General features: G+C 43.8%; 1 protein-coding gene across 2 annotated transcripts in view; it reads left to right on the top strand.

Annotated features, from left to right (window-relative positions):
• The window catches only part of PSME4 (proteasome activator subunit 4), a 1,714,764-nt gene that overhangs the window by 421,917 nt on the left and 1,268,401 nt on the right, over positions 1–24,446 (top strand). For both annotated transcript variants that reach the window (XM_085612595.1, XM_085612594.1), the window contains 2 exons: positions 21,933–22,090; positions 23,443–23,538. In XM_085612595.1, the coding sequence (XP_085468721.1) occupies positions 21,933–22,090; positions 23,443–23,538 (254 nt within the window). The remainder of the gene's footprint in view (positions 1–21,932; positions 22,091–23,442; positions 23,539–24,446) is intronic.

Raw genomic sequence — 24,446 nt, 5'->3', positions numbered from 1 at the left:
GTTATTTTAGTGGAACTAATTTCATATGTGAATTTTAGATTGGCCTCGTTGTTATTGAGTGTCTAAAAATAGTCAGCGAAATCTTCTTCTGAACCATCCCAAATGATAAAAAGGTCATTGATAAACCTGAGCCATAAAATAATTTTGTCAACAAATACATAATTTTCAGATTTCCAGGCGATTTTTCTTTTTTTGTTCGAACCAACCCATAACCAGATTAGCAAAGTTTGGAGAAAATGAAAAGCCCATGGCTGTTCCTTTGATTTGTCTAAAGAACTCCTTATTAAATGTGAAGATGTTATTATGTAGACATAGAGAGATCATGTCAATTAGCATGTTGTTATGCTGCTGATATTGGATATTACTTTTTCCTAGATAAAAGCCACACGCTTTGATTCCAATCTGATGTTCTATATTTGTATACAACCAGACAACATCCATTGCTATTAGTTCATATTCTGGATGCCATGATGTTCCTTCAAGCTTTTGTAAAAGGTCTGTTGTATCTCTCAAATAGGAATTCAAGTCTTTTACCAATGGTGCCAGAAAGAAATCTATATAGTTTGACATCGACTCTAATATAGATCCATTTGCTGAAACTATTGGTCTTCCCGGCGGGTTTTGTTGATTCTTGTGTGTTTTTGGTAGAAAATATATAGTGGCCACTGTTGGATTTTCGACTACCAGATTCTTCTTTCCATCTTCATCAGTCAACCTCTGGCTTAGCCAGGTTTGTAGATATTTGTCTAGTGTCTTCTCAATTTTTTTTGTAGGATTATTTTCTAGGATTTTATGGCATGTGGCGTCCCTTAGTTGTCGATTTGCTTCCTGTATGTAGTCCTGTTTGTTTTGGATCACAATATTACCGCCTTTATCAGCAGGCTTTATTTCTATAGAATCAGCTTGCTGAAGATCTTTTAATGCATTCCTTTCCTGTATTGACAAATTATCTTTTAGTTGTCTGTGATTGAGCTGGTATAGATCATGTATTGTAGCCTCATGAAAAACATCAATTTTATTCCCTGGTGGTGGGGTTGGGTAAAAAAAAGATTTGGTATTTTTCCACTGCTTTCAGCGCCTAGGGGGGGGGAAATAAATCATCTAGATTTTCCGAGTTGCTTTCAGTTTCATAGTCCCCCTTAGTTATTAATGTTTCCAGGGGTTGCTTATCCTCTACCAATAATTCACTTTCAAAAGTTGGTGTTCTTCTTTCCTTAGTTTGTGTTGTTTTCTCTGCAAATATTTTTGATAATTAGATTTTTCTTATATACTTATACAAATCTATGCGTGTTTGGGCTATATCCAAGTGTGTATTAGGGCAGTAGTTTAAACCTTTCTTTAGTAGGTTTTGCTCAGTGTCCGTGATATTTCTGTCACAGATTGATGACATTCAGCTCTTTATTGTCTGTCTCCTTCACTTCCTGGTCTCCTTTGTTTTGCCTCTGGTCAGCATTCCGGATCTTCCTCCTTCCTTGTCCCCTTTGGCCTCTCCTTGTTTTCCTACCGTTCCCCTGCCCCGTCCTCTTCCTCGACCCATTGGTTTGTTTTTTTCCCAATTTTGTTGTTGTAGGGCCATGTGCATTTCTGTTAAAAAAGTGATTTTCTTGTTACTATTTGTTGCTGCTTGTGCACTTGCCCCTTCATTTTCACTTGCATCCGTACTTGTCAGAGATTCATAACTTGAGATTTCTCTGCTTGTTGTTTCCAACTGTTCCTTACTCCTTTGCTGCTCAACTTTTCTAGCGATTGTAAAAATTTGCCCTTCCTCATAATCTCTTGAATTGTTTTCATTGTTTCACTCTTTCTTTGCTTTGTTCTAGATTTTTTAACATTTCTTCTTTTAGTTTTTTATGTTCCTTAGAGAGATCTATTTTGTCCAGAGTCTCTTCTAGTTCTTTTAAATCCTTCTGGATATCTGTCACCTCCACGGGGAGCCCCGGTGATCGCCACCTCCCAGGGGCTTTTTTTTTATATTCAAGGCTTCCCCCCCGGTGCCCCGTGTACCACCACCTCCCCGGGGCATTCAGTATATTAAATACAGGGGTCCGTTGTGGACCCTCGGGCCCCACCACCCCCTGGGGCTTTAAATAGTTGGGATTTGGGCCCTCGCGATCCCCCCTCCTGGAGCCCTCGATGGCCCTGGGGACTGCCACCCCCCAGGTTCCGGCTCCTGCAATGTCCCGGGGTGCCCACCCCCGGGACATTGCAGTTTGCTATGGCAGGGCGTGAGCCGTGACGGCTCCCGCCCTGCCATAGCAAACACTGCTTTGCTTTTGGGCAAGGGAAGCTGCATGTTAGCAGCTCCCCTTGCCCAAAAGCAGTGCCAGCTACCGCAGGAGGCGGGGATTGAGGGCTGGGACTGTGGGGGCATTGGGGCTCCCCCCACGGTCCCCAACTTGAGGGCCAGCCCCGGGGGATGGGGTCCCTGGGGCCACAATTGGCCTGTGGAGGAGGGCCACGTGGCCCGCCTCCTTTTCTTTTTTTAAAATATTTTTATTTAAAAGGACCTCAGGACACAAGTGGACTTCATCCCCCGAGCCATCTCTGCTGCTGGACTAGTATTTATCACTAGATTAAACAGTATATTCCTTTGCCTCATTTCAGAGCATGTGATGGTCACTCGAAGGTCTATCAAAGCCTTATCAAATCTCCCTTATACGTAGATTAAAGCCATGACTAAATCTACTCACTAGTTTCCAGTTGTTTTGAGGTATGAACTGTTTTGAAGTTTGAGTTTCGGTATCTTGTTGGTTCTTGCAACCTGTTTCAGTTCCGGTTGTTCAAAGATACATAAATCTATAATCAGGGCTGGCATTGGGAATTGTGGAAAAGTAAGACATAGAGTCGGATCACGCAGAATGAGCACCCGAACGTGGAGAAAGAGAGGGCTGGCATTGGGAATTGTGGAACAAGTCTATAATCATATACATGAAAATGGCCTCTACATCTGCTCAAAATAAACACATGAAGCAAATGCAGAACAGTATTATTGAGTCATTCGTACTCATTGTATCTGTTTAGGTGCAGACACTGTTTTATCTCTCCTTTAAATGAAGGAAATCAGAACAGGAAGGTAAAATACAGTCTGCAGGTGCTCTATACCAGGGCACCCTTTTTTGCAATTGATCATCTGTTGGCCTGATCATGTGGACTCCTGTCAGTTGACTGATCCCTTTCAGAGATATTAATAAAGTAATCCAGCATTGCTCCTTTTGTTCAGGTATCATCTTGGAGCTCGAGCCACACCATGGGAAACACCTTTCTAGATCAGCCTTATATGTTTCCCATTGCTATTTCTGGGCAGTATAATCAATTATACTCAATTATAACCTAAATCTGCATATTTCTGTGATGGAAACTCAGGAAACAAGTAGCGGAGGTGCACAGTTCTAGGCGTAGAGGCGGAGATCTCGTCCTGTCACACACTCAGACCTGAGGGGTCTCCTGCCCTCACCCTCCTATGGGGCAATAGTGTCCTCATTATAGGGCTTAAAATCTAGCCATATCACGGTGGAGTGTTATCTACATCACCCCACTGAGTGGAAATCCTCTCACCATACTTTGGTAAGAGCGGAGCCTGTTGTTTTTGTTTTTTGTTTATCACGGTCCAGATGAATGCCGCAGACCCAACTGGGCCTTTAGGCAGAAATATGTTTACCCCATTGATAGCGGTGGGGGGACAATAATATCCCCATTACACCGATCACCTTGTTTTAAACTACCATATAGATGCCAGCACTATTAAACTTGAGCTGACACCTTTAATGGCCTTTTAACTCACTACCTTCTCCTATGGGCCCCCACTTAGTTTAGAAGTGCATCCCTGTCATCAGGTGTATGCCCGCCCTCTATCAAACCAAATTTTTAGAGGACGAGGACTGGTCAATGATGAAGCATAACAGCAGGCGGTGTGTGAGACCAGTCCTTCACTTTTTGTGAGATGCCTGCACTCACAGACTAAAAACTGCACTAACACTAGCGACACCCCACTGGGAGCGGCTTCATTGTGGTACATAGTTTATGTTGGAGGCTGCCGACTCCCAGCACCCCGTGTCTCTGGTTCCCTTATCCCAGATTTTATCTGGATTTTGTGGTTACACATGGAAACTCATATGCCATATGTTAAAGGACAAGTCCTTATTTCGTAAAGGCTAAAAGACTCGATAAATAATATTTACAGACTTCAATGTGTCTTTTAGGTTCTTAGCCCTAAGGAATATAATGGGCCATTCTGTTACTCTTTTGAGTTCTGAGCCTGCTAGCAATATTTTTAATCTCTTCTTTTGTGCATAGAAGATATCAAAGTAATACCAAAAGTTAATCTGGGATGAATAGTCACTACTTGTTCTTGTTATTGAGTCAATTATTACCTTTCCCAGTGACTGATTTTCTTTTAACAAGTGGTATCCCTTGCTCACACATTCCTTCAACAATACTACATTATCTTGAACTCTCTAGTGTTACTGCAGTAATCCCAGCCCTCCTAAGGTCTCTTTTTTTGTATGATCTTTCAAGCCAACAAGTTACTTACCATGGGTAACTCTTTTTCTGGTTGATACAGTATCTGCCTGCGGATTCCTCACCTCATGAATTACCCCCATGCGCAGCATTCCACAGAAACTTTCCCCTCAGCTCTCCAACTTCGACAAGGACGTTATAATAGTAAAGCTCCGCACGCGTCTCCGTGTGATATCATCAGAGCCATAAGAAGTCCTCGTTGGCCTGCTGATGTCCGTTCCACCCATTTTTTCTGTGCCTCTGAGGCTAACGGGTGAACCGACAAACTTTTCTGAAGTATACACAGTATACAAACACAGACAAAACAGGACATTTCTCTCCCTAGACATTTCCTAGTGCCAAGCATCACATGATTCCAACAATAAATCATACAAAAAAATACACTGATTGTGTTTCGGTATAAGCAGACAGACAATGGGGAGGCGGGTGGGTCAGTGAGGAATCCACAGACCGATACTATATCTACCAGAAAAAGTGTTACCAAACTTGTTCTTCTGATGGATACATCTGCCTGTTGATTCCTCGCCTTATGAATTGCATCCCCAAGCAGTCCCACTCCTGGTGGAGGGTGCCTGCCTGCCTATACAAAAAAATCCTGCAGCACAGAACGTGTAATAATAGCTACTTGTGATATTTTTAAATAATTTTCTTTTGACTTTCATATCAATAGAACACTGTCAATGTGAAATATCCAGTGTTTTATCATGTGTTAAATTTAAAATAATTTATCTAACACTGTGCATGTTCAAACACCATTTAAAATACACACACTTAGCTTATACAATTATATGAGGACACCCATGTTTATGACTCACTGGAAGTAGTGAGATAAAATGAGTATCAGTTATGGAAAAAACGAAAGTAACTTTGTGCAGCGGGTGCTTATGTCACAGTTTCCTAGTGAGTACCAGTCTTTTGTTCCTGTTTTCCCAGGACTTTTCAAACTAATGCACTGCTCAAAAGTGCCAATGTTACCATTTGGGTCTTGACTTTCTTGGGTTAGTAATGGGAAGCAGTCACGTTTGATCTTAGAGGCTCTGGCATAGCAATGGTATCCTGGGATGTAATGCAATAAAGGAACATGGGTCTCTGTAACTCTTCCATAAAGTGGGTAGCAAAAGACTGTCCTAACCGGGGTTTGATGCTGCTACGCCTGCTGGACAGCCTAATTGCACGAGCAAGAAAAACACAACAGATGAGGGGTGTCCCCAGATCCTGATTCCTTTGATTTCAAATAAATATCTGCATAACCTCTAGTGGTGAGGTGCCAGCAAACATTGCACTTTTCCCTTCTTGTCATGTCCCATCAATCATTGTACCTGTTCTCTTCCCCTTTCTTTCAGGTGCATGCGAGGTTTATGTGCATAACAGATTGAGGGCCGTTGTTACGCCACTGCTATGAACATTGAATGTCTGCTGCCCCGAAAGGCATGCATTTGTACGGAGAAGTACCAATCTGTAAAGGAAATTTCACAGCAGGGTGACACCTCTAAGAGGCTGCGCAGAGCCAGCCATCTGTCAAATTAGTGATGAGCTGTGAGTGACTCGAGTCTCCCATTGTATAACAGTCATTGTTTTTGTCGCTAGCCATGTCTACCTTACATCTCTCACTGTGTGTGTCAAGAGGTACCTGTTTGCCTGCTCTACTCATTGGCCTGGGCTACTGCACATGCGGAAGGGCCCATCCAGCAGCCTTGTACCCTACGGCACTGCTATATTAGTATATGGGTCAGCTGAGCACATTTTAATTGGATTGTAACTGCTTTGCCAATTACAAAGCAACTCAGCTTATGAGAACCAGCTAGCAGCCCACCTCCGCGTGAACGGACATGAGCTTTCAGATTGAACTCCGACACTGCCTGGGGCGTGTCGCTTTTCTTTCACCTTCCAGTATTTAAATCTGGCTTCGTATGTGTGAGTATACATCTGTATCTTTTTGTGTAGATGGATACTTTCAACAGCAGATTCTTCCCCTTGTAAATATCCCCAGGCACCAGACTTGATCTGAAAACTTAAAAAACAGTGCTCCTGCGTGCCCATAGGTGGCTCTGCCCCAGAAATTAGGAGTGGATTCATGCCTTTGGATGTGGATCTGGTGCTCCGCGTCTTTTCCTTCCTTCATTCCTTCAAAAGATATTTTTCTTAACCACTTTCTATCTTGTTTTTTTCCAGTGTGCAGGTAGCATGGCACCATCCCCCTAAGACTACAGGGTTTAAACCATGTAGGGACTGTTACAAACAGATATCTGTGACAGATCCCCATTTGGTGCATGACTACAAGGACTTCTTTGACTGTGCCCAGAAAAATCTATATGTCATCTAAGTATGTGAAGAGTATTTCTTCATGGCTAAATGCCACAAGACTCCATGCAGGTCCCGCCCACGTAGAAGCGGAGAGTGTGGAAGTGGTCCTGGCACCAAAATTGTTCCAGTGACAGTACTTCTTTACCATCAAAGTCTTCGGGTAAGTCCAAAATAAATCAAGAAGTCCAAGTGGGTTTCTTCCCTTCCTCGCCTCACTCAATCACCAGAGAAGGCGCAAAGGCACATCATGACCTAATGTCTTGCTCCCATTTCACTGAGAAGCCGATTCCAGCATTATTCACAATGCACCCTGAGTTGCTGTCTAAGCTGACAACATTGCAGCAGATCAAAACCTTTAGAGAGGCCATGCTGCAAATCTTCAGCGTACTTTTGACTCCCTCTGGCACACTTTCGGGCACCAAAGATCCATAGGAACCTTCAGTCTGCTTACTGCTGGACGGATTAATCCCCTGCGCCATCTATGCCCCTCAAACCCGATTCAGATACTACAATTGCATCAGTGCTGCTTTTAGGTCTGGTGCTAAAATCTGCACCAGTCTCTTGAACCTCTGTGCTGGCGCCAGAGGAGGATCCACAACCTATCGTGGTATCCCACTCTGAGCCAAATTTGTCTTGACTGAGACCACATCCTCATGTGGCACAGCCAATAATCAATCCTTCTGACTCAGCACTATACCATTTTGCAGTCACACACAGGCACTGTACCAACTTTTTGGCTCAGACTCTGACTAGAGTTAGCCATATGGAGACGACAATAAAGGTGATGGAAACTGTTTGCCCCATTTTATGATGAGGATTGCTAGTACATAGATTTAAAAGATTGCAGCTTATTGGATACCTCACCTGATACGAGATACAAAGAAATATATCCCTTCTGAAAGTCATTAGGAGAGCTGGTGATGTCCTGGACCTCCACCTCCCCAGTATGGAGATAAAAATAAGTATCTTTACACGGTCCTTCAGCCTGGCCAGGCTCTGACCGATCCTCTTCTGCCCTTCAGGGGAGCCTCACTGATAAGCTCTTTGATACTTGGACACTTGAGCTGAATCATGATCTGGCCCCCTGGTCATTTGTCATGTTGCACATCACTATAGACCAACTTTGGATGATCCAGATTTTTTTTAACCTATCATTCAGCTCCTGAAATTGTCTAACAGGGCTATGCCATGCCATTCATTTTCAACTTGCTATACCTGTCACCTCATTAGAGCTATTCTTGAAGGACCGTCTCTCAGTTTTGCGCTAGGAGGTGCAGACCCTTTTGCAGAAGTGGCCATAGTGAGTACCTACTTCAAAAGTGGATTAGACCCTGATGTTTCATTATCTGCCCTGAGTCTCATTGCGGCGGCTCTAAAGCTTCTTGGTATTCTGGCCTCTTGCATCCTGTTCACAGCCCATGCCTGATGGTACAGGTGAGGTTGGCAGTGGGATCTGAAGTTTCAGTGGGGCCAGCACCAAGGCTGATGTGGAGTCAGGTCTCCACTGGAGACCAGAGTCCTTTGTTCTCCACCTCTCCCAGGTGACTTCCCAACCCGGTAGTGATGAGTCAGTCACCCCCATCAACCCTGGATTGGGTTAGAAAGATGAATCTACTGCTGGTCCAATTGCAGTCAAGCAGCCACCACTGCAAGTCTTTTGCTGACTCTCCAAAACCTGGCTGGAACTTGACAGGTTAGCACAGGACCTTACCCTGCCTTACTTTTTGCAGTACCACAGGACGGTGGAAAGAGCACCAACCTCGGCCACTCAGTAGTGATGAGTTAGTTACCACTGTCTGGAGTTGCAGGCTAGCTGCTGGCTATTTAGGGCCATCCAGGAAAAGGAGGTTGGTCTCACAGGCAATTCCACCGTTATGTGCAAAAATCAGATCAGAGTATCGTCCTGTGCGGAGAGGTTCTGTGCCTCACAAACTGGCTAAATAGTCAGGGCATGTCCCTGATCTTACACCACCTGGCAGGATCTTTAAACATCAGTGCAGACAAACTCATCTATCGGCACCTAGCGGATCACGAATGTTAGTTACACCCGGAGGTGGCACAAGGCGCCTTCCAGCAATGGAGAGAACCCTGGCTCAATCTTTTCAGCACTCCTGACAACAAACGTCAAAGGTCTAGTGGGCTGTAGATCCCAAGAAGGAGCTCTCTCTGAGATGCAGTTCTTCTAGAATCGAGCACAGGACTCCTGTATGTCTTCCCGTTGCTAACTCTTCTGCCCTGAGTTCTGAAGAAGATCCGGAATGACCAGGCCCAAGTCATCCTAGTGGCTCTGGATTGGGTCAGGAGAGTGCGATACCTGGAAATTCTGGGCCTTTGTCAGACTTCTACTTCAGGGAGATATTCTCTCTCTGCAGCATGACAGGGTCTTGTACCTGTGCCTGAACAGCCTGCACCTTCAGGTGTGGAAATTGAGTGGCGGCAGCTGAGCTCCTTCGGTAACTGATTATCTGGTAGAGACATGATCTAGTCCCATATTCCTTACCGACTCACCCATCCTCCTCGCACTGTGGACATGTTTTTAGGGTCAGGGCTTTTCCCTTTCAGGGCCCTTGTTGTTCAAAACACACCAATTTCAGTGCACTTCATAGCTCTGCACTTCTGGTGTAGAAAATCGTGTAAAGTATCCGACGCCACTGTGCCGAGGTGGTGCCTATATTGGTGAAGCGGACGTCACAACGGCGCGGCCAACGACATCATGCGGAGCCGACCATAGTAAAATCTTGCGGATCCAGTCTGATGCCTGGGAAATTCAAAGGTAAGGAATCTGCGGCTTAATCGTGTCTCTACCAGATAAGGTTTTACCCGAAGATAAGTGACTTGTCTTTCTCTACACCAAGGCATGCAGGTTGCAATGGCAGTTTTTATGAGCTTGGTGAGGGTTCCCGAGAGTAGTACAATTCATCCTGCAGCCCTTAGGGACCCTCTTTAGTCCCAGTGCCCTAGGTACTAGGGGTAACATTTACTAAGGACTTGGATCCTGAAGTGGTTCCAATTGTGAAAAAAAGGTACAGTTTACTTAAAGAATACTGGTGCTGGGGTACTAGTTAACAGGAAACCCAGCACACTTGCAGTCAGAGTTGCATCAGATACCAGGCACAAAGTGGGGTGCTACTGCAACAAAACCCCAGTTCCCTATACAAAGACCCCACCCCCCAGCCAACAGGCCAGGGACTCAGCCACATCGTGGGAGAGTCTTCCTAGTCTGTCAAGCGAGGAAGAGTAAGAAAACAGCCTGGATTTTTGCAAGGCCTACTCTGCCTTACATCTCTTTGTCCAGGTTAATCACTCTGGAGGGCTAACCTACCTTGACAGTGTCAGGACCCAACTTAAAATGAACTTTGTCTGCTTCTTTAGTTTCCTTGCCCATTCACTTTTCTTTTGGATGCTCATCCTAACCCCCGCTTACCCAAAGAGATTGCCCGCGACTTGAATAACTCCACCATGACCAACAGGGTCAGGGGGCCTAGCTTGCTTTTTGACATGGGGTCAGACGACCATGAGAAGGACAGTGCAGCCATAAAGGCGAACACCTAGCAGATGCCACTGATAGTTGTCAGTGCCCGGGGCCACCCCTTTAGCTCTTCACTGACAGGTGAAGGTGCTAACTTACAGGCTTCTTTGGGTTCACGTTGCCTTTCTCCTGTTCTAGAGTGGGGGGGTTACTACATCCTGTAGCAAACACGCTCCTTCCACTCTCTCTTCTATTAGCTGAGGAGCCATCAGCTCATACTTAACAGTTGCCCGACTAGTCAGGACTTCTTGTGGGCCTAGTAGGGCTACACCAGTGTCAACTTTGGAGTTCTCCCTGACTGGTGTAGAATCCCCTTGGAGACTGGAAGTTTGGCTAAAAGTTGCCCACCTTCCCTACACTTTCTTCTTTTCCTTTTCTTCAGGAGCCTACATGCACTAACTGCAGGTTCAGCGCCTCCAGATTTCTTGGGAAGGGACTGGCACTGGACCAGCACCCCTTTTGGGCTCAGACCAACTTCTGGGAGGTCATTTCCAAGGAGAGAACCAAGGGGGAGGTCTCTGATTACTACCTTTCTCCAACTAATGGGCCCAGCTATTTCCAGAGGTACTAAAGCCACAGGCCTAACAGTAACCTTCCCTGGGATAGCCCTCACTGGTCTAGTCTCACCTGAGATATACTGGTTTGAGAGTAACAACCTGTTGTGCACAATAGTGTGACTGGCGCAGGTATCTCCCAGGGCAGTGGTTGGGATTCCATTCACAAGAAGGTGGTGGAAGTGTGTATTCCCCTCTGGAATCTCCAAATCACCTTTTAGGCCCTTTTCCAGTTAAATCCTAGAAGGCTACACTGGCAACCCCAGGAGGTAAACTAGTGGGTTTGTTTTTAGGACTGGAAGGGTCCCTGGTCTGATGCCCTGTCTGGTTACAGTTAAAGCACCAAGCCTTTTTGGGGTCCCAGTTCCTACCCTGGTACCCGCTTTTATGTTGTAAGTTGTCTTGAGGCTAACCCTCCCGGACAGTTTTTTGGGGGCCTACTAGGACTCATGACTTTTGTCTTTATCTCTAGAGTGGTCCACCTTTTTCTCTTGGGGGTAGAGGGGCTTTAAAACCCCTTGCTTTTGGTCACCCCCTTCCATGACTTTTCTTGGACACACTAGTTTTTATTCGATCAGCCTTCTTCCCCAACTTTTGGGGAGAGACTGGCCCCAGGTCCACCAGGTATTGATGCAACGTTTCATAAACACAGTTACTCAAAAGATGTTCATTCATAGTAAAATTTACAAACCATCATAGTCTTGCACCTGGCTTCTTTTTAACTAACCACCTAGTGTCTTTACTGTAAAATATACAAAACCAACCCAGGACTGACTCAAGGTTTTCTGAGTCCCCTGAACTAAATTCTGTGCTCTTCAGTGGCAAGTTCAAAGCCCTCAATCAGGGCTCTTTTCATGCAGTCATAAGACTCAGCCTCTGCCTCGTTCAGTGTTGGGAGTCTATCCCTGCACTTACCAGACAACAGTTCCCAAAGTAGAGAGCGCCAATATTTCTGGCTGAGTGTCCTCATTCTACATGCTCTCTCGAAAGCTGTAAACCATTTGGTGATGTGATCACCCTCTTCATATTTGGGGATAATCCCTTTGGGGATTTTAGCGTCAAAGGTTGCCTCTCTGTCTCAGTAGGTATTATTTTGCTGCGGCATTAATGGATGCTAATCCTGTGTCAGCCCTTTCCCTATTTATGTCCAGTATCCTGTCCTCCAGGGCTATTCTGTGGGCCAATCTCTCCAGAGGATCATTTCCTCACTGAGATCTTCACTGTACCTTGAGCAACCTGAGCTATCCTCGGTAGAGGCAAGGGCTCTTAGCACTTTGGATTGGTTGCTGGGTACAGGTACCACAACCTCTCTTTCAGGTTGAGGAAGATCTGATCCATCGTCATTATCAGTTTCCCCACCCTGATCTTCAGGGTTGTAGGGCTCATCCGAGGGATTGGCCTGCTCATACTCTGCCAACAGCTCTTTTGAAGGGTTGCAGTGGTAGAGTGTGAGACAGTTTTAATCTTGTATCCCTTATAGAGGGTCCTTAACTGCGAGTATTTAAGCTGCAGAAAGTAGGTCTGGTCGAGCTCCTTAACCACTTCCTTTGAGATACTCATTATTTTACTAAAGTTGAGGCCTTTTTAGAGAGAATTCAAACAAACTTTTAGTCTTAACTACAGTGGGCCAGATGTACGACCAAGAAAATTGCAGATCGCAAATTGCTACTCTGTTGCAAGTCGCAATTTCCGATGTACAACAGTGTATTTCACACTGTGCGATTCCCAATGGGGTCGCAAATTGCGAGGCTCATTAATATTAATGAACCTCTCGCAGTTTGCAAGCCCATTGGGAATGACATCCCTCCCAGGGATGGTGGCCTGCTGAGCTCGGCAGACCACCATGTCTGTGACTGCTTTTTAATAAAGCAGTTTTTTTTTTAAATGCAGCCTGTTTTCCTTAAAGGAAAAGGGGATACATTTAAAAAAGAAAACCTTTCGGTTTCATTTTTATAAGTGGTCTCTGGGACCACTGCCTGCTCTCCAAAAATATTTTCCAACATATTCTCAAAGGGGAATCCCCAATCCCCTTTGCTAGTGGTTTACCACCTACTTGAAGGTGGTAAACTGCGTGTGCTTTGCGGCCGCGAATGTGGTCTCGAAACACTAGTACATAGCATGTTGACTGTCTATTAGGAAGGGACGCCCCTTCCTAATAGCGAGAGTCGCTAATGCTATTTTGCGAGTCAGGGACTCGCAAAATAGCATTTGTACATGCGATTACCCTTTTTTGCGGCCGCAAATGGGATGTTCTCCCGTTTGCGGCCGCAAAATAGGGTCGTACATCTGGCCCAGTAGGTTTAAAAATTGTAGATCAATTTTAAACTCTACACTTAACCCAGATCATAACAGTTAATTTTTTAATTGACCAATTGAAAAAAAAAAATGCACTTTAACTAAAGGCGATTTTTATTATTTTTATTTATTCGCGTAGTCCTTGACTGACCATGTGACATCAGCAAATGCAAATTCGTAGACCCGACCGCTGATCTACTAATGTAGGAAGCTGGCTCTCTTTATAGTGAACTGAAAAGAAGTACACTGTGTAGCGATTCCAATGGGTCCCCAATTGGCTTACAGAGGTTAAAAAAGATAATGCTAACGGTCCCTTTTGTGGTAGTATGGGCGAGCAGTTGGGTTTATCAGAGGGTAGTGCTAAGCATTTGTTATTCTCACAGAGGCAATAAATGAGACACAATTCAAAAAATAAATTCAAGACCAAATTCGAAAAATAACACCTTTTTATATATTTTGTGAAACCAAAAACTTCATTCAAAAGTAAGTGCTGTTTTTGGTTATCAATTTTTACAGGTAAGTAATCTTTCAAACCTGTGCACTTTAATGCACAATTATCCTATGGGAGCAAAAGTCGTAAATGCATACCAGTAAGTACAGTCGGTTTCAGGGGTTCACCTTCTGAGTTTTGAGTTGTAGTGGGCCAAGGTCCAAAGTACTACCAACAGGTCTTTGGGAATCGCCAGGCTTTCACCAGGAGCATGGTGCTAGTGAGGTTGTAGTTGGCACTGCTACGGTGAAGGGTGGGGCTCGTTAAAACAGGCTGCACAGGGGGATTGGGTAGGGAGACAGATCTGACCTTCCAGAGCAAGAGTACCTTCTCCTGGTCGTCTGCAGCGTCGGTTGGGCCAGGTAGCTTGCAAGGCGGTGAATCGGACTCTGCTTGTCCATGCCTGCGGGCTGCAAGGGAGTAACTCCTCTACTCAAAGGGAGCCTATAGACGATTTGCGAATTGCTGGCAGCGGTTGGACATCTCCACTATCTGGAGAGGCCTGGGTTGCACAAGAAAGCCGGCTGCGTTTGAAGTTTCCTGCCCTGGAATGCATTTAGTGCGTGGAGGAGGTGTAAACACCTCCGCCCAGGGCTGGCTTTGCTCTCCGGCCTTCGAGAGCGATGGCACTCACCTCAGGAGTGCAGAAACTTTTCCAGTGTGATTTGGTTTTCAGGGAGCACCTCTAAGGTGTCTCCTGGGTGCATTTATTAATAAATCCAACACTGGCATCAGTGTGGGTTTATTAAGACAAGATGTTTGGTACCAAACATATGGGGGGGACAGTGAAGCTATCTTGTAGCTGGGGAATTTGTATTCACGAGTGTCCAGCCTATGTACTCGGTATGGGTTCCCTGTGCACTTGTGGTACCCAAGAATGGACTTAGATATCACAGGGGCACATCCACTCACGCAGATATGCCCACACACAGGGTATAGTGCACACTGCCTTAGGGCTGAAAGGTCTGCTTCAGGGGTGACTTACCTATACCACTTGTAGTGTGTCGCAGGCATGGCACACATTGTGCCATGTCGACGCTTCACTTTTCTCTGTAACCAAGACACACAGGCTGCAATGGCACTTCACATGAGCTCGGTGAGGAGTCCCTTAGGGTGGCACTATTCATGCTGCCGCCCTTAATGATCCACTTTAGTCTCAATGCCCAAGGTCCAGGGAGTACCATTTACTAGGGACTTATATGGATCCTAAGGTGGTGCCAATTGTGGAACAAAAGGTATAGTTTATATAAAGAACACTGATGCTGGGGACCTGGTTAGCAGGAACCCAGCACACTTTCAGGCAATGTTGCATCAGATACCAGGCATAAAGGGGGAGGGCTACTGAATAACAACCCAGTTACCTATGGGGTGGGAGCTCTGATTGGCTCAATCGGAGCTAGCCCCTGGCTACCCTGCTGACTATGGGGCTAATGAGACCAACAGCCCTGGACAGTGAGTTGGTTCACCAATTTTCTTTCTTATTTATATCACTGTTGAGTTCAGTTTTTTTTTTTTTTTACGTTGATTCTGGTTTGTTTAGTGCTTATCCACAACTTTTGCGCTGGTCTGCCCACCATGCCTCCGCACTATCCACCCGACATCCATGATCAGGACAAACTTGTGGTGTGGTCCAGAGAGAAGAAAGGGTACCTGGAAGTGACGGCCCCCTGCCTCCCCATTTCCTACAAACCCAACCTTTTCCCCCATGACTCATGTCAAGATTGTTACCTTGAATGTTTAAGGCCTCAACTCTCCGATAAAGTGTAAGGTGCTACTTCGCTGGCTTAAACACAAAAACATGGATATAGTGCTCCCACAGAAGACCCATCTCCTTTCATAAGATACCCGAGATTATGCTCTTAGTGGTTCCCCTCCCAGTTCTATGCCACCAATACATTAAAGACAAGGGGTATTGCCATACTCCTACAGTGAAGGCTACACTGCGAGTTAACCACAATGCATGCAGACAGGGTGAGGGGGACGATGGATAGGCATTACAGGTAAATTGGAGGGGCCTCTCTCCGTCTATCTACCCGGTTTATGCTCCCAACGTTGACATGAAAATGTTTTTTGCCAATGTACTCCCAATGAAAGCCCACCCCTCTTAACAGCTTGACTGTACTGGAAGATATTAACATATTCCTTCATCTCGAGGATGACCGATCCGGCCTGCAGACCTGCCCAAGAGCTCCTCCTTCCCCAGCCCTGGGCCTAGGTGATCTTAATCTTGAGGCCATATGGAGAACCCAACATCCAGGGAAACAGTTACACCAATTACCTGAAACATATACCGCTGCTACACTCACATAGGTTTCTTTCCCACCTTTAGGGCCAGGCACCCACAAATAATCCATTCTGAAAACGACCCCAAAATCCTGTCAGATCATGCCTAGTTGTGATTGCACCTAAACACCGAGGAAACCATACCGTCAAGTCCGTTCCCATGGCTCATGTATGAGCCGTGAAGCCCTGGACCAATATTTTTGGGAGAATGACATTGGGGGAGGTGAACAACTCTGTGCTCTTGAAAGCTGTCAAGGCTGTGATGCGAGGGGAACTCATCTCCCTCATGACCTCAAATGAAAGATTAAATAGACAAGCTAAATGAACCGGAAGATGAATTGCGTCGATTAGAAACTTCACAGATAAACCACCTTGCTCTGCCACAACGGGCCCTTAAGAAAGCACGAGGGGAATTAGAACAGCTACTAATAAAGGAAGACACCAGAAAAATATTATATAGTTGGCAAACCTAATATGAAAAAGGGGACAATGCAAACTGTGTACAGGCTTACAACTTTGCCTGGCCTGCTACTGAAACCATATACTTAAGATCAATGATGCACAAGCAACCCAAACACTACTACTCCTGACATATTGACATGCTTTATCTCTTATTACACAGCCCCCCTCACCGGGCACACACTATCCCCTGAACCTCAGACTATCTTTGCAATTACAACCTGACCATCGACGGGGAGAGCATCCTTCCTATGGAGGAAGAGATTACTGAGGAAAAGGTTAGGGCAGCCATAAGTCACTTACCTGTCAGGAAAGCCCTGGGCCAGATGGATTCCCAGCTTCATTCCTTTAAAGCCTTCATTAACTTGTTAGTGGAGCCACTTGACCGAGTCTTTAATGGAATATTAAATCGAAACATTGGCATAGATATAATGCTTGAGTCACAGATTTCCCTCCTGCTCAACCACTGAAAGACCCAGCCGAATGTCCCTCAAATTGACCAATTGCCTTGCTAAACACCGATGATAAGATGTTTTCCTCGATCCTAGTCTCAAGCCTACATACAATAAGGCCCACCTTTATTGCCCCAAAGCGAGATTCTTTAAAGATCGCCATCTGAGGGATAACACTAGGTTGGTGCTCACCTAAGCTGCAGAAAGAACTCGCACCCAGATGCGGGTAAGGTCTTCAATATAGTTTGCTGGCTGTACATTCTAAGGTGTTGGAAAGGACCCCTTTGGCGCTTAGAATGAAGCAAATGATCCTAGTCAACTACAAGAAACCTTAAATAACACTTTCCCTGTTAAATTTATCATGATGGAGCCTTTCATCCAATGAGTTTAAGAAAACCCAAGCATGAAGGGATTCAATGTGGGCAAACAGCAGCAGAAACTGGCACTGTAAACTGGTGATGTTCTCTGCACTGCCCCAGAGACCTCTCTCCACGCACTGAAATGAGAGCTAAACTTTTTGACAGTGGTCTTTGGCTTATGGGTCAATTACTCCAAATCCTGTGGCATGGGTGTCCCATTTGCATTCACAGCTACAAATACACTCCTCTAAACTAGGGTTTTTGCTTGCTCAAAGGGGCTATAAAATACTTTTTATCTCCACACTTACACGACTGATCTCTACTGCTGTAATATCCTGCCTGTCTTGGAAGTCCTCTACAAGGACCTATACAGATTGGGTCAGCTGGATATCGCGTGGTTTGGGAGGCTCACAGTGATACAGATGAATTTCCTTCAGAGATTGCTAATTGAAGTGCCAACCCTCCCACTTCATTTTCCACAATAGACGTGACCCAGATGAGACTATTCCAGTTTGTTTTCCGAAATCGCCAGGGTTACCCTATATAAAAGCACACTGGATGTCAGGCTCAGATTCTCCAACATGTGTACATTTCTCCAAGTAGCACTCCTCAGGCCAGCTTTGGATGGGAATCATAACCCTGATAACAAAGGGTTGGTACAAGTGAAAGATTTTTTTTTGGATTTCCCACTGTGCCGCCGCCTCTGCCTTCCCCCTGAGGTTGCGCAGGGGACTCTAGGCCACTCACCATCACACAGATTCCTCAAGATACTTGGTATCACTGAAAGCTGGGTCCACCATGTTCCCTTCTTCAATGTCGCCTATCATCAATAACTCAGACTTCTTCCATGGCATCCACAACCGCGGTTTCAAATGCTAAAATTACACTAAACCCCCAGCCCTAGGCAAGCTTTATTCAGACTATGCCCTAAAACCATGAGAGGGCATACAGGGCCACCTGCGGCCGCACACATCGGATGCTTATAGACTTACCCAACTCCTGCATAGTGCTAGCCCCAGGTCAGTCAAGGAAAATGCAGGTGGGGAACAGACCAACCCTAGAGAATGTCTTGTATAGCAAAGTACGCTACAAAGGGATCACATGGCTACAAAAAGCACTCCTAAATTATGTCCCAGAGCCAAAAAGTCTTACATAGTGGGAGAGGGAACTGGATCAGGAATTAGAGGAAAAGGCCCGGGGACAAAAATAGCGGAGGACCGCAAAGTCCTTCAACTTCACATTGCACAAAGAAAATGCATACAACTACTCACCAGATGGTATTTATCCCCAACACAGCTCCACATGATGCTCAGAAGCCTGGACGAATGCTAGAAAAACCGCAGCAGGCGTGGAATATTCCTTGGCTTGTGGTGAGCCTGCCTCAGTGTCTCCTTCATAATGGTCGGAAATTGTTGTCCAAATTAGAGCAATGCTGGGAATATCTGTCGAGCTTTTATTGCTAATCATCCTCCTGGGCGAAGTGTGCGACAACAGTGCACACCCTCTGACTACCCTGAAAGACCAGCTCATCACCCTATCACTAGTGGCAGTCAGGCTGGCATTGGCTGAATTTTGAAAGCTACTGGACATCGCTCGCCCCTCTTCATGTCTGGTGGGGGAAATGTAGAACATCTATGCGCTTTGATAAAATGACAGCTGTAATTCGCGACTGAGTGGATAAATTTAAGTGCATTTGGCTTCCCTTCCAGACATTTGTGAAAAGAGAGGCAGATAGGGCGTGCCAGAATTGGTGCACAGAGCTAGTTTAAATGTGATGAGCACTGACTCCGAGGACTCATGTGAAGAGGGTTCTGAAACTTGTTTTGCTTAATATGATTCCTACTGTACCATTGTATTCCTGTTGTACATAAAAATGCATAAATGTGGATGACTAAACACTGTTGAATGTGTATTTCAAAATGAAAAATAATGTGGTTAAGAAGGACTCTCCAGAAGGTCTGAGGGCTCATTCCACTGGCGTTAAGGCTGCTACCTTTATACTGGCACGCAGAGTTCCTGTCCTGGATATTTGTCTTGCTGATACGAGGGCATCAATGTACATTAACAAACCACTATTCCCTTGACAGCCAAGCCCATTGATCGGCACTTTACCCATTCGGTCCTGTAAGACTTTTTAATGTGAGCTATTCCACAGACCCACCAGCGTGAGAGGTAGTGCTTTGGTATCTGTTCCTGTTCTCAAGGTGAGGAATTTGCAGTTAGAAATATCCATCAGAAGAACAAATGACTTGCCTTCAGTAATGCTCTTTCTGGCATATACTCCATCTAAATGCTGGTTCGCCACTGACCTCCCTCCTGACTGTTCCGCGGAATGGTCTCCTTTTCCTTCTAAAAAGGTCCCAATTTAGGAATCTGCACCTTGGTTCTTCCAGTCTTTTATGGGCTGTTATGCATCTGAGGGGGTGGTTAAGCTTCTGAAATAAACTGATGTCTGCTCCTCTGCTCTGGGGTGGAACGAAGTTGGTGCTGAGTCGCATGGCATCTCCTATATGCTCGCAGGCACCCTTCTTATTGTTTTTTTCTGATCAAGTCTGTCAACCGGGGATTTTCATAAGGTGAGGGCTCCTCGCTTAGATAGGGTTTTCGCCCGTAAGAGTATTAGCAGAGGTTAGTGACGTGGTCACGTATACATACATGCATAAAAAGTCAGATTAAAAAATGTTAAGCAATAACTGCCTTGCACTGAAAGATAAATAAATTGTGTGGCAAGGTGTGCTTCCTTTTTGTGTTTTTTGTGCCGCCTCTCAACACATTCAACAGCTGTGGTGATGGCTCTAAGAAGGGGAGGTGTGGGGGAAAATTTTAATTTTCCCCCATCTCACACTAGGCCTGTACACTGGAAGGCTTGCTGCTGGACAAGAAAGCTACAGAATCATTCAGGCTATCTACATAAATATCATTTGTCTCAGCTACTACAAGTTCCTGAAAAAAATGAGCCCCAAAACCATTCTGTTCACTTTGTTTGCATTATATTTTTAAGTGTTGCAAGTCATGTTTATTTTTCATTTCATTACATTTCATTTTCATTTCATGTTTAGGCGTGACATTTTTGACTATTTTAAAAAAAAAAGTACCTTTAATGTTCTGCCAGATTTATAGCATTGCTTATTATAAAATGGTTTAACGAATTGCCTGCAAATGTAGTTGTTTATAAGGTTTAAAGTGCAGCATTTGTATAAACAATAAATATATATATATATATATATTTTTTTTTTCTATTCCCAGATGTTTAAGTTGCGATAACAAAAATTGTGAAGCCAGTGCAAACTCAAGGAGGGGGATTCACAAAAAAAGATAAACTAGGGGCCAGATGTACGACTGTTTTTTGCTGACGCAAACAGGAAATCGGCCCGTTTGCAACCACAAGATTGGTCTGGCCCATGTACAAACCCTATTTTGCATATCCGTAACCAATTTCCGACTTGCAAAATAGGGTCTCCGACTCATTATTATGAAGGGACGTGCCAAGGGCCTCCCTTATTAATAGGGAGTCCAAATGGTATGTACCATTGTTTTGTGACTGCATTTGCGGTTGCAAACCACTTGCACTTTACCACCTTCTTCAGGTAGGTGGTAAGCCACTCGCAAACGGGAAGGGATCCCCTGGGGACACCTTCCCCTTTGTGAATGGATGCGAAAATATTTTTTAAGAGTAGGCAGTGGTCCCACGGACAAATTAATGAAACAATATGCAAAATCATAGCTAAGAAGCTTAATATCCAGACACCAGTCAGCCAGAACCACCAAATAGATCAATCATGCTAGCCATTTTGATTGGCTCCAGATTTCCAGAGTATACCATAAACCAAACTAACCTTGAGGCACAGCCTAGTACAGTCTTTTCCAATATTGAGAAACATCTTAAGCCCGTATCTGTCAATTATTTAGGTCCAATGATGCCATGTGGCTTGTTCTGCCAACACTGGGTTTTGGGCTATTGTAGTTTACTGTGATTAACTTGGATGTTTTGAGGGTGGTGGGAGGGGATTTGAGTGGAAGGAACTTAGAATTGCAAATGCAACATTGCATGCATCATTGACAGAATAGGTGAAATCTGCTCTCCAAAAAGTCAGCATGTCTGCGTTCCAAAAAACACCACTGCTTAATCATGGTGGTGGGGTGCTACATTTGAAATTCTGAATCAAAGTATTGATACAAACCTTCCCATTTCAAGGAAGAACAACAGATGATGTGGAATGCATATTGGGTCCACAAACCCCATATTTTAATTTGTCCAGGTTCCTGGCCCAGTCTTACTGGATCTGTTTATGCCCATTAAAAGAGACGAGGGGTGAGGGTATCTACACCTACTCTGGGCTCAATCTATTGTGTTTCTGAGCAGAAGTTTAGCTATGTATTAAGAGCTCTAAGTCAGGAAGGAAACTGGATCTCTTAGGATGTACTGTGCACCCAATATTAGTGTTTGGCTTTTCAAAGCTTAAAATTAACTCCAATTTGTTTGCCATTTAAGAAACACACAAAGCAAGACCTTGCAGAATAATTAATTTGCAACATCTTGCTAAACAAAGCTGTACTGAAATGACAGTAGTCCAGAAAACTCTTTCCCAGCTTATACGTAAATGGAATGTGATCTAACGTCTATAAACAAATCTACTTTAAAATAGTTTTGTGAGTGTCATAACGGAAAAATATTATTTAATTTTGTAGGATTGGGGTAAACCAGGTGATCTCTGGAATCTGGACATTCACTGGCATGTCCCATCACCTGAAGAAATAGCCTTTGCTTTCCATCTGCTGGACTCATTTTTACAACCTGAACTTCTCAAACTTGAACGCTATGGAAATGGAGAGCTAGAGATGTCTAGGTTTGTACAGTTGAATACGTTTTCTTTAACTCTCGGTGAAATGTATGAAAGCAGTTTGGATTTTGGATGGCATTTTGTAGAGCAAACACAGACAGAACTTGTGAGTAATACCTTAAATGAAGCATCCTGCATAGATGTTTGTGTGTGCACTCAATTTTCCACATTATATTTTAGAGAACCAAAAACACTACTACTATCAACACATCGCTGGTGTTTATTGTTGTTTTGTATGCAGTTAGAACTTCACAAACTATTTACTGACGACAGTGTAATAATTGCATTTTTCTTTCTACAAACACATTCAAATTACTAGAATTTGCAACATATTCATTGCTAAAAGTGTTAATCTATATGTCAGGTTCCATTACAAATCCAAGCAAATCTCAAGACATTTTTTTTAGGCCTACAGATAATTCATACTTGTGTGACAGTCTGAAAAATAACCATTGACTGTCATCGAGGGGTCGTCTTTTCCAAGCTCTAAAATAAATGTATAATGTAAACCTACTGCTTCTTTTAATTAAACCTCCATCAGTAAAAAGAACGCACATTTATGTAGTCATACATGTCGCAAGAATCTCATGGCCTGACATAGTGTATGGAATGGTACATCACTTCAATTTTATTCAAATTGTTTTGAGCACCTTAGATATAACTCACTTTATAGTTGTTAAAGCCCGTCCATATCGAATTTGTTCTTTTTGGATGCTACTCTTGCTTTTCTGTAAATTTACATTGACTTTCATAATTAAATTCAGTGACTTATTAACTGTGCATTGTATGTTTTGGCCTGTGTGCTGCACATGGTGCCTAGGAAATCCCTAATAATCAAAATACATCTCTTTACACTTAATCTCCACACCCACCTCTTTGGTTAAGTTATCATGAGTGAGAATTAAAGACCTGACACTTGATTTGCCCTCTAAGGAATAGATTCTAAAAGCCTTTTCATCAATGGGGATTTGAGCTGTATGACCTCTAAAATCTCTACCCTCCTTAGTTCCTACTGCCAAATTCTGCTTTTGGTTGGATAGCAAGCATGATTATATTTATTTTGGGTTTGTTTTACTATAAACAGTGTCTGCGTAATTCAATAAAAGCTAATGGATTTCACGCAAATATGAGCCTTTTTTTTTTTTTTTTTTTTTAACTATTTTGTCAACATTTTCATGTCTTTGTAAATCTGTCAATTGCAAAATAATTATTTATTATAGATGAATGTGTACCTCCAGTAATAACTCTGAATTTGTTTGGTTCAGTGCTTTGCTTGTGATTTAGATACATCATTTGTAAACAAAAAATTATAATAATAAGCAAAGCATTTCTGAACTCTTGTATTTTTATTTCTTTAGGGACGATGTTCAACAGTGTCTTAGTATAATCCACAACTGCCTCATTGGCTCAGGGAATTTACTACCTCCACTACATGGAGAAATAATAACTCACTTGTAAGTAGTTGTTTCTTCTTGACCTTATGTGTATTTGACAGACCAGTCTGTTTTAACCTTCACTATGTATGCTGGAGGCTTACCTGCTTTTAACTTAGGAAAACTTTATCCTCCAATCTAGCTAAATCACAGTACCCTACCTCTTTCTTTGACACTCCTATATCTACAGTTAAATTATTCCAATCACAAGAACATTAAACCTATAGCATTAATTGGGCAAGACAATTTTCTGTATTTACGTTTCCATATAGTTGTATGCAATGGATTGTTTATTAACATGAAAATAATGCACATTAAATCCTCTGTTTCAGTAATAGGAAATTATTGTTCATAGCTTGTATGTGAAGAAGGACTCCCCCCCTCCCCCCCCCCCTTCCTGACGACCAGCTCACCTGAAAAGAGATCCATTAAAAATTTTATCCTCTCCAGATATATGTTCACCTAAGTGTTCACTTCTAGGTTGATGAGACTCTATTCAAGACAAATAGGGTGACACTAGGGACATTAGGGGACTAGATTACCATGAAGAATGCCACAGACCAGAATCCGCTTTAAAAGAAGGGCAGACAAATTGTCCTAGGACAATAAAAAATAAATTCCTTCTCTTTACACAGTTTTAATAACATCATTTGGAGGTCTCTCAGGATGCTACAATATAGTAGACCTAATGTTCTTTAAAAAATCCCCCTGCCCCCACTATGTGTAACTTTCATATCTGATAGGAACTTCTAGCTGCAGAGTCTTCACCTTAGAATTATCCTAAGGTGTCAGACTGGATGCAAAGCTTTTTCTTGAGCAGTACCCCTGAGCTACGGTAGGTGGTAGTGTTCAGCTCCGCCTGGCATCGTCCACGCAGTAAGTGGCGTGTTCCATTTTTTTTTTTTTTTTTGAAAACCTTTATTGTGCAC

Source organism: Triturus cristatus, chromosome 6, assembly GCF_964204655.1.
Source record: "Triturus cristatus chromosome 6, aTriCri1.1, whole genome shotgun sequence".
NCBI classification, from domain to species: Eukaryota; Metazoa; Chordata; class Amphibia; order Caudata; family Salamandridae; genus Triturus; species Triturus cristatus.
The sequence above is the reverse complement of the archived record's forward strand: the minus strand, read 5'-3'. Positions and strand labels throughout refer to the sequence as shown.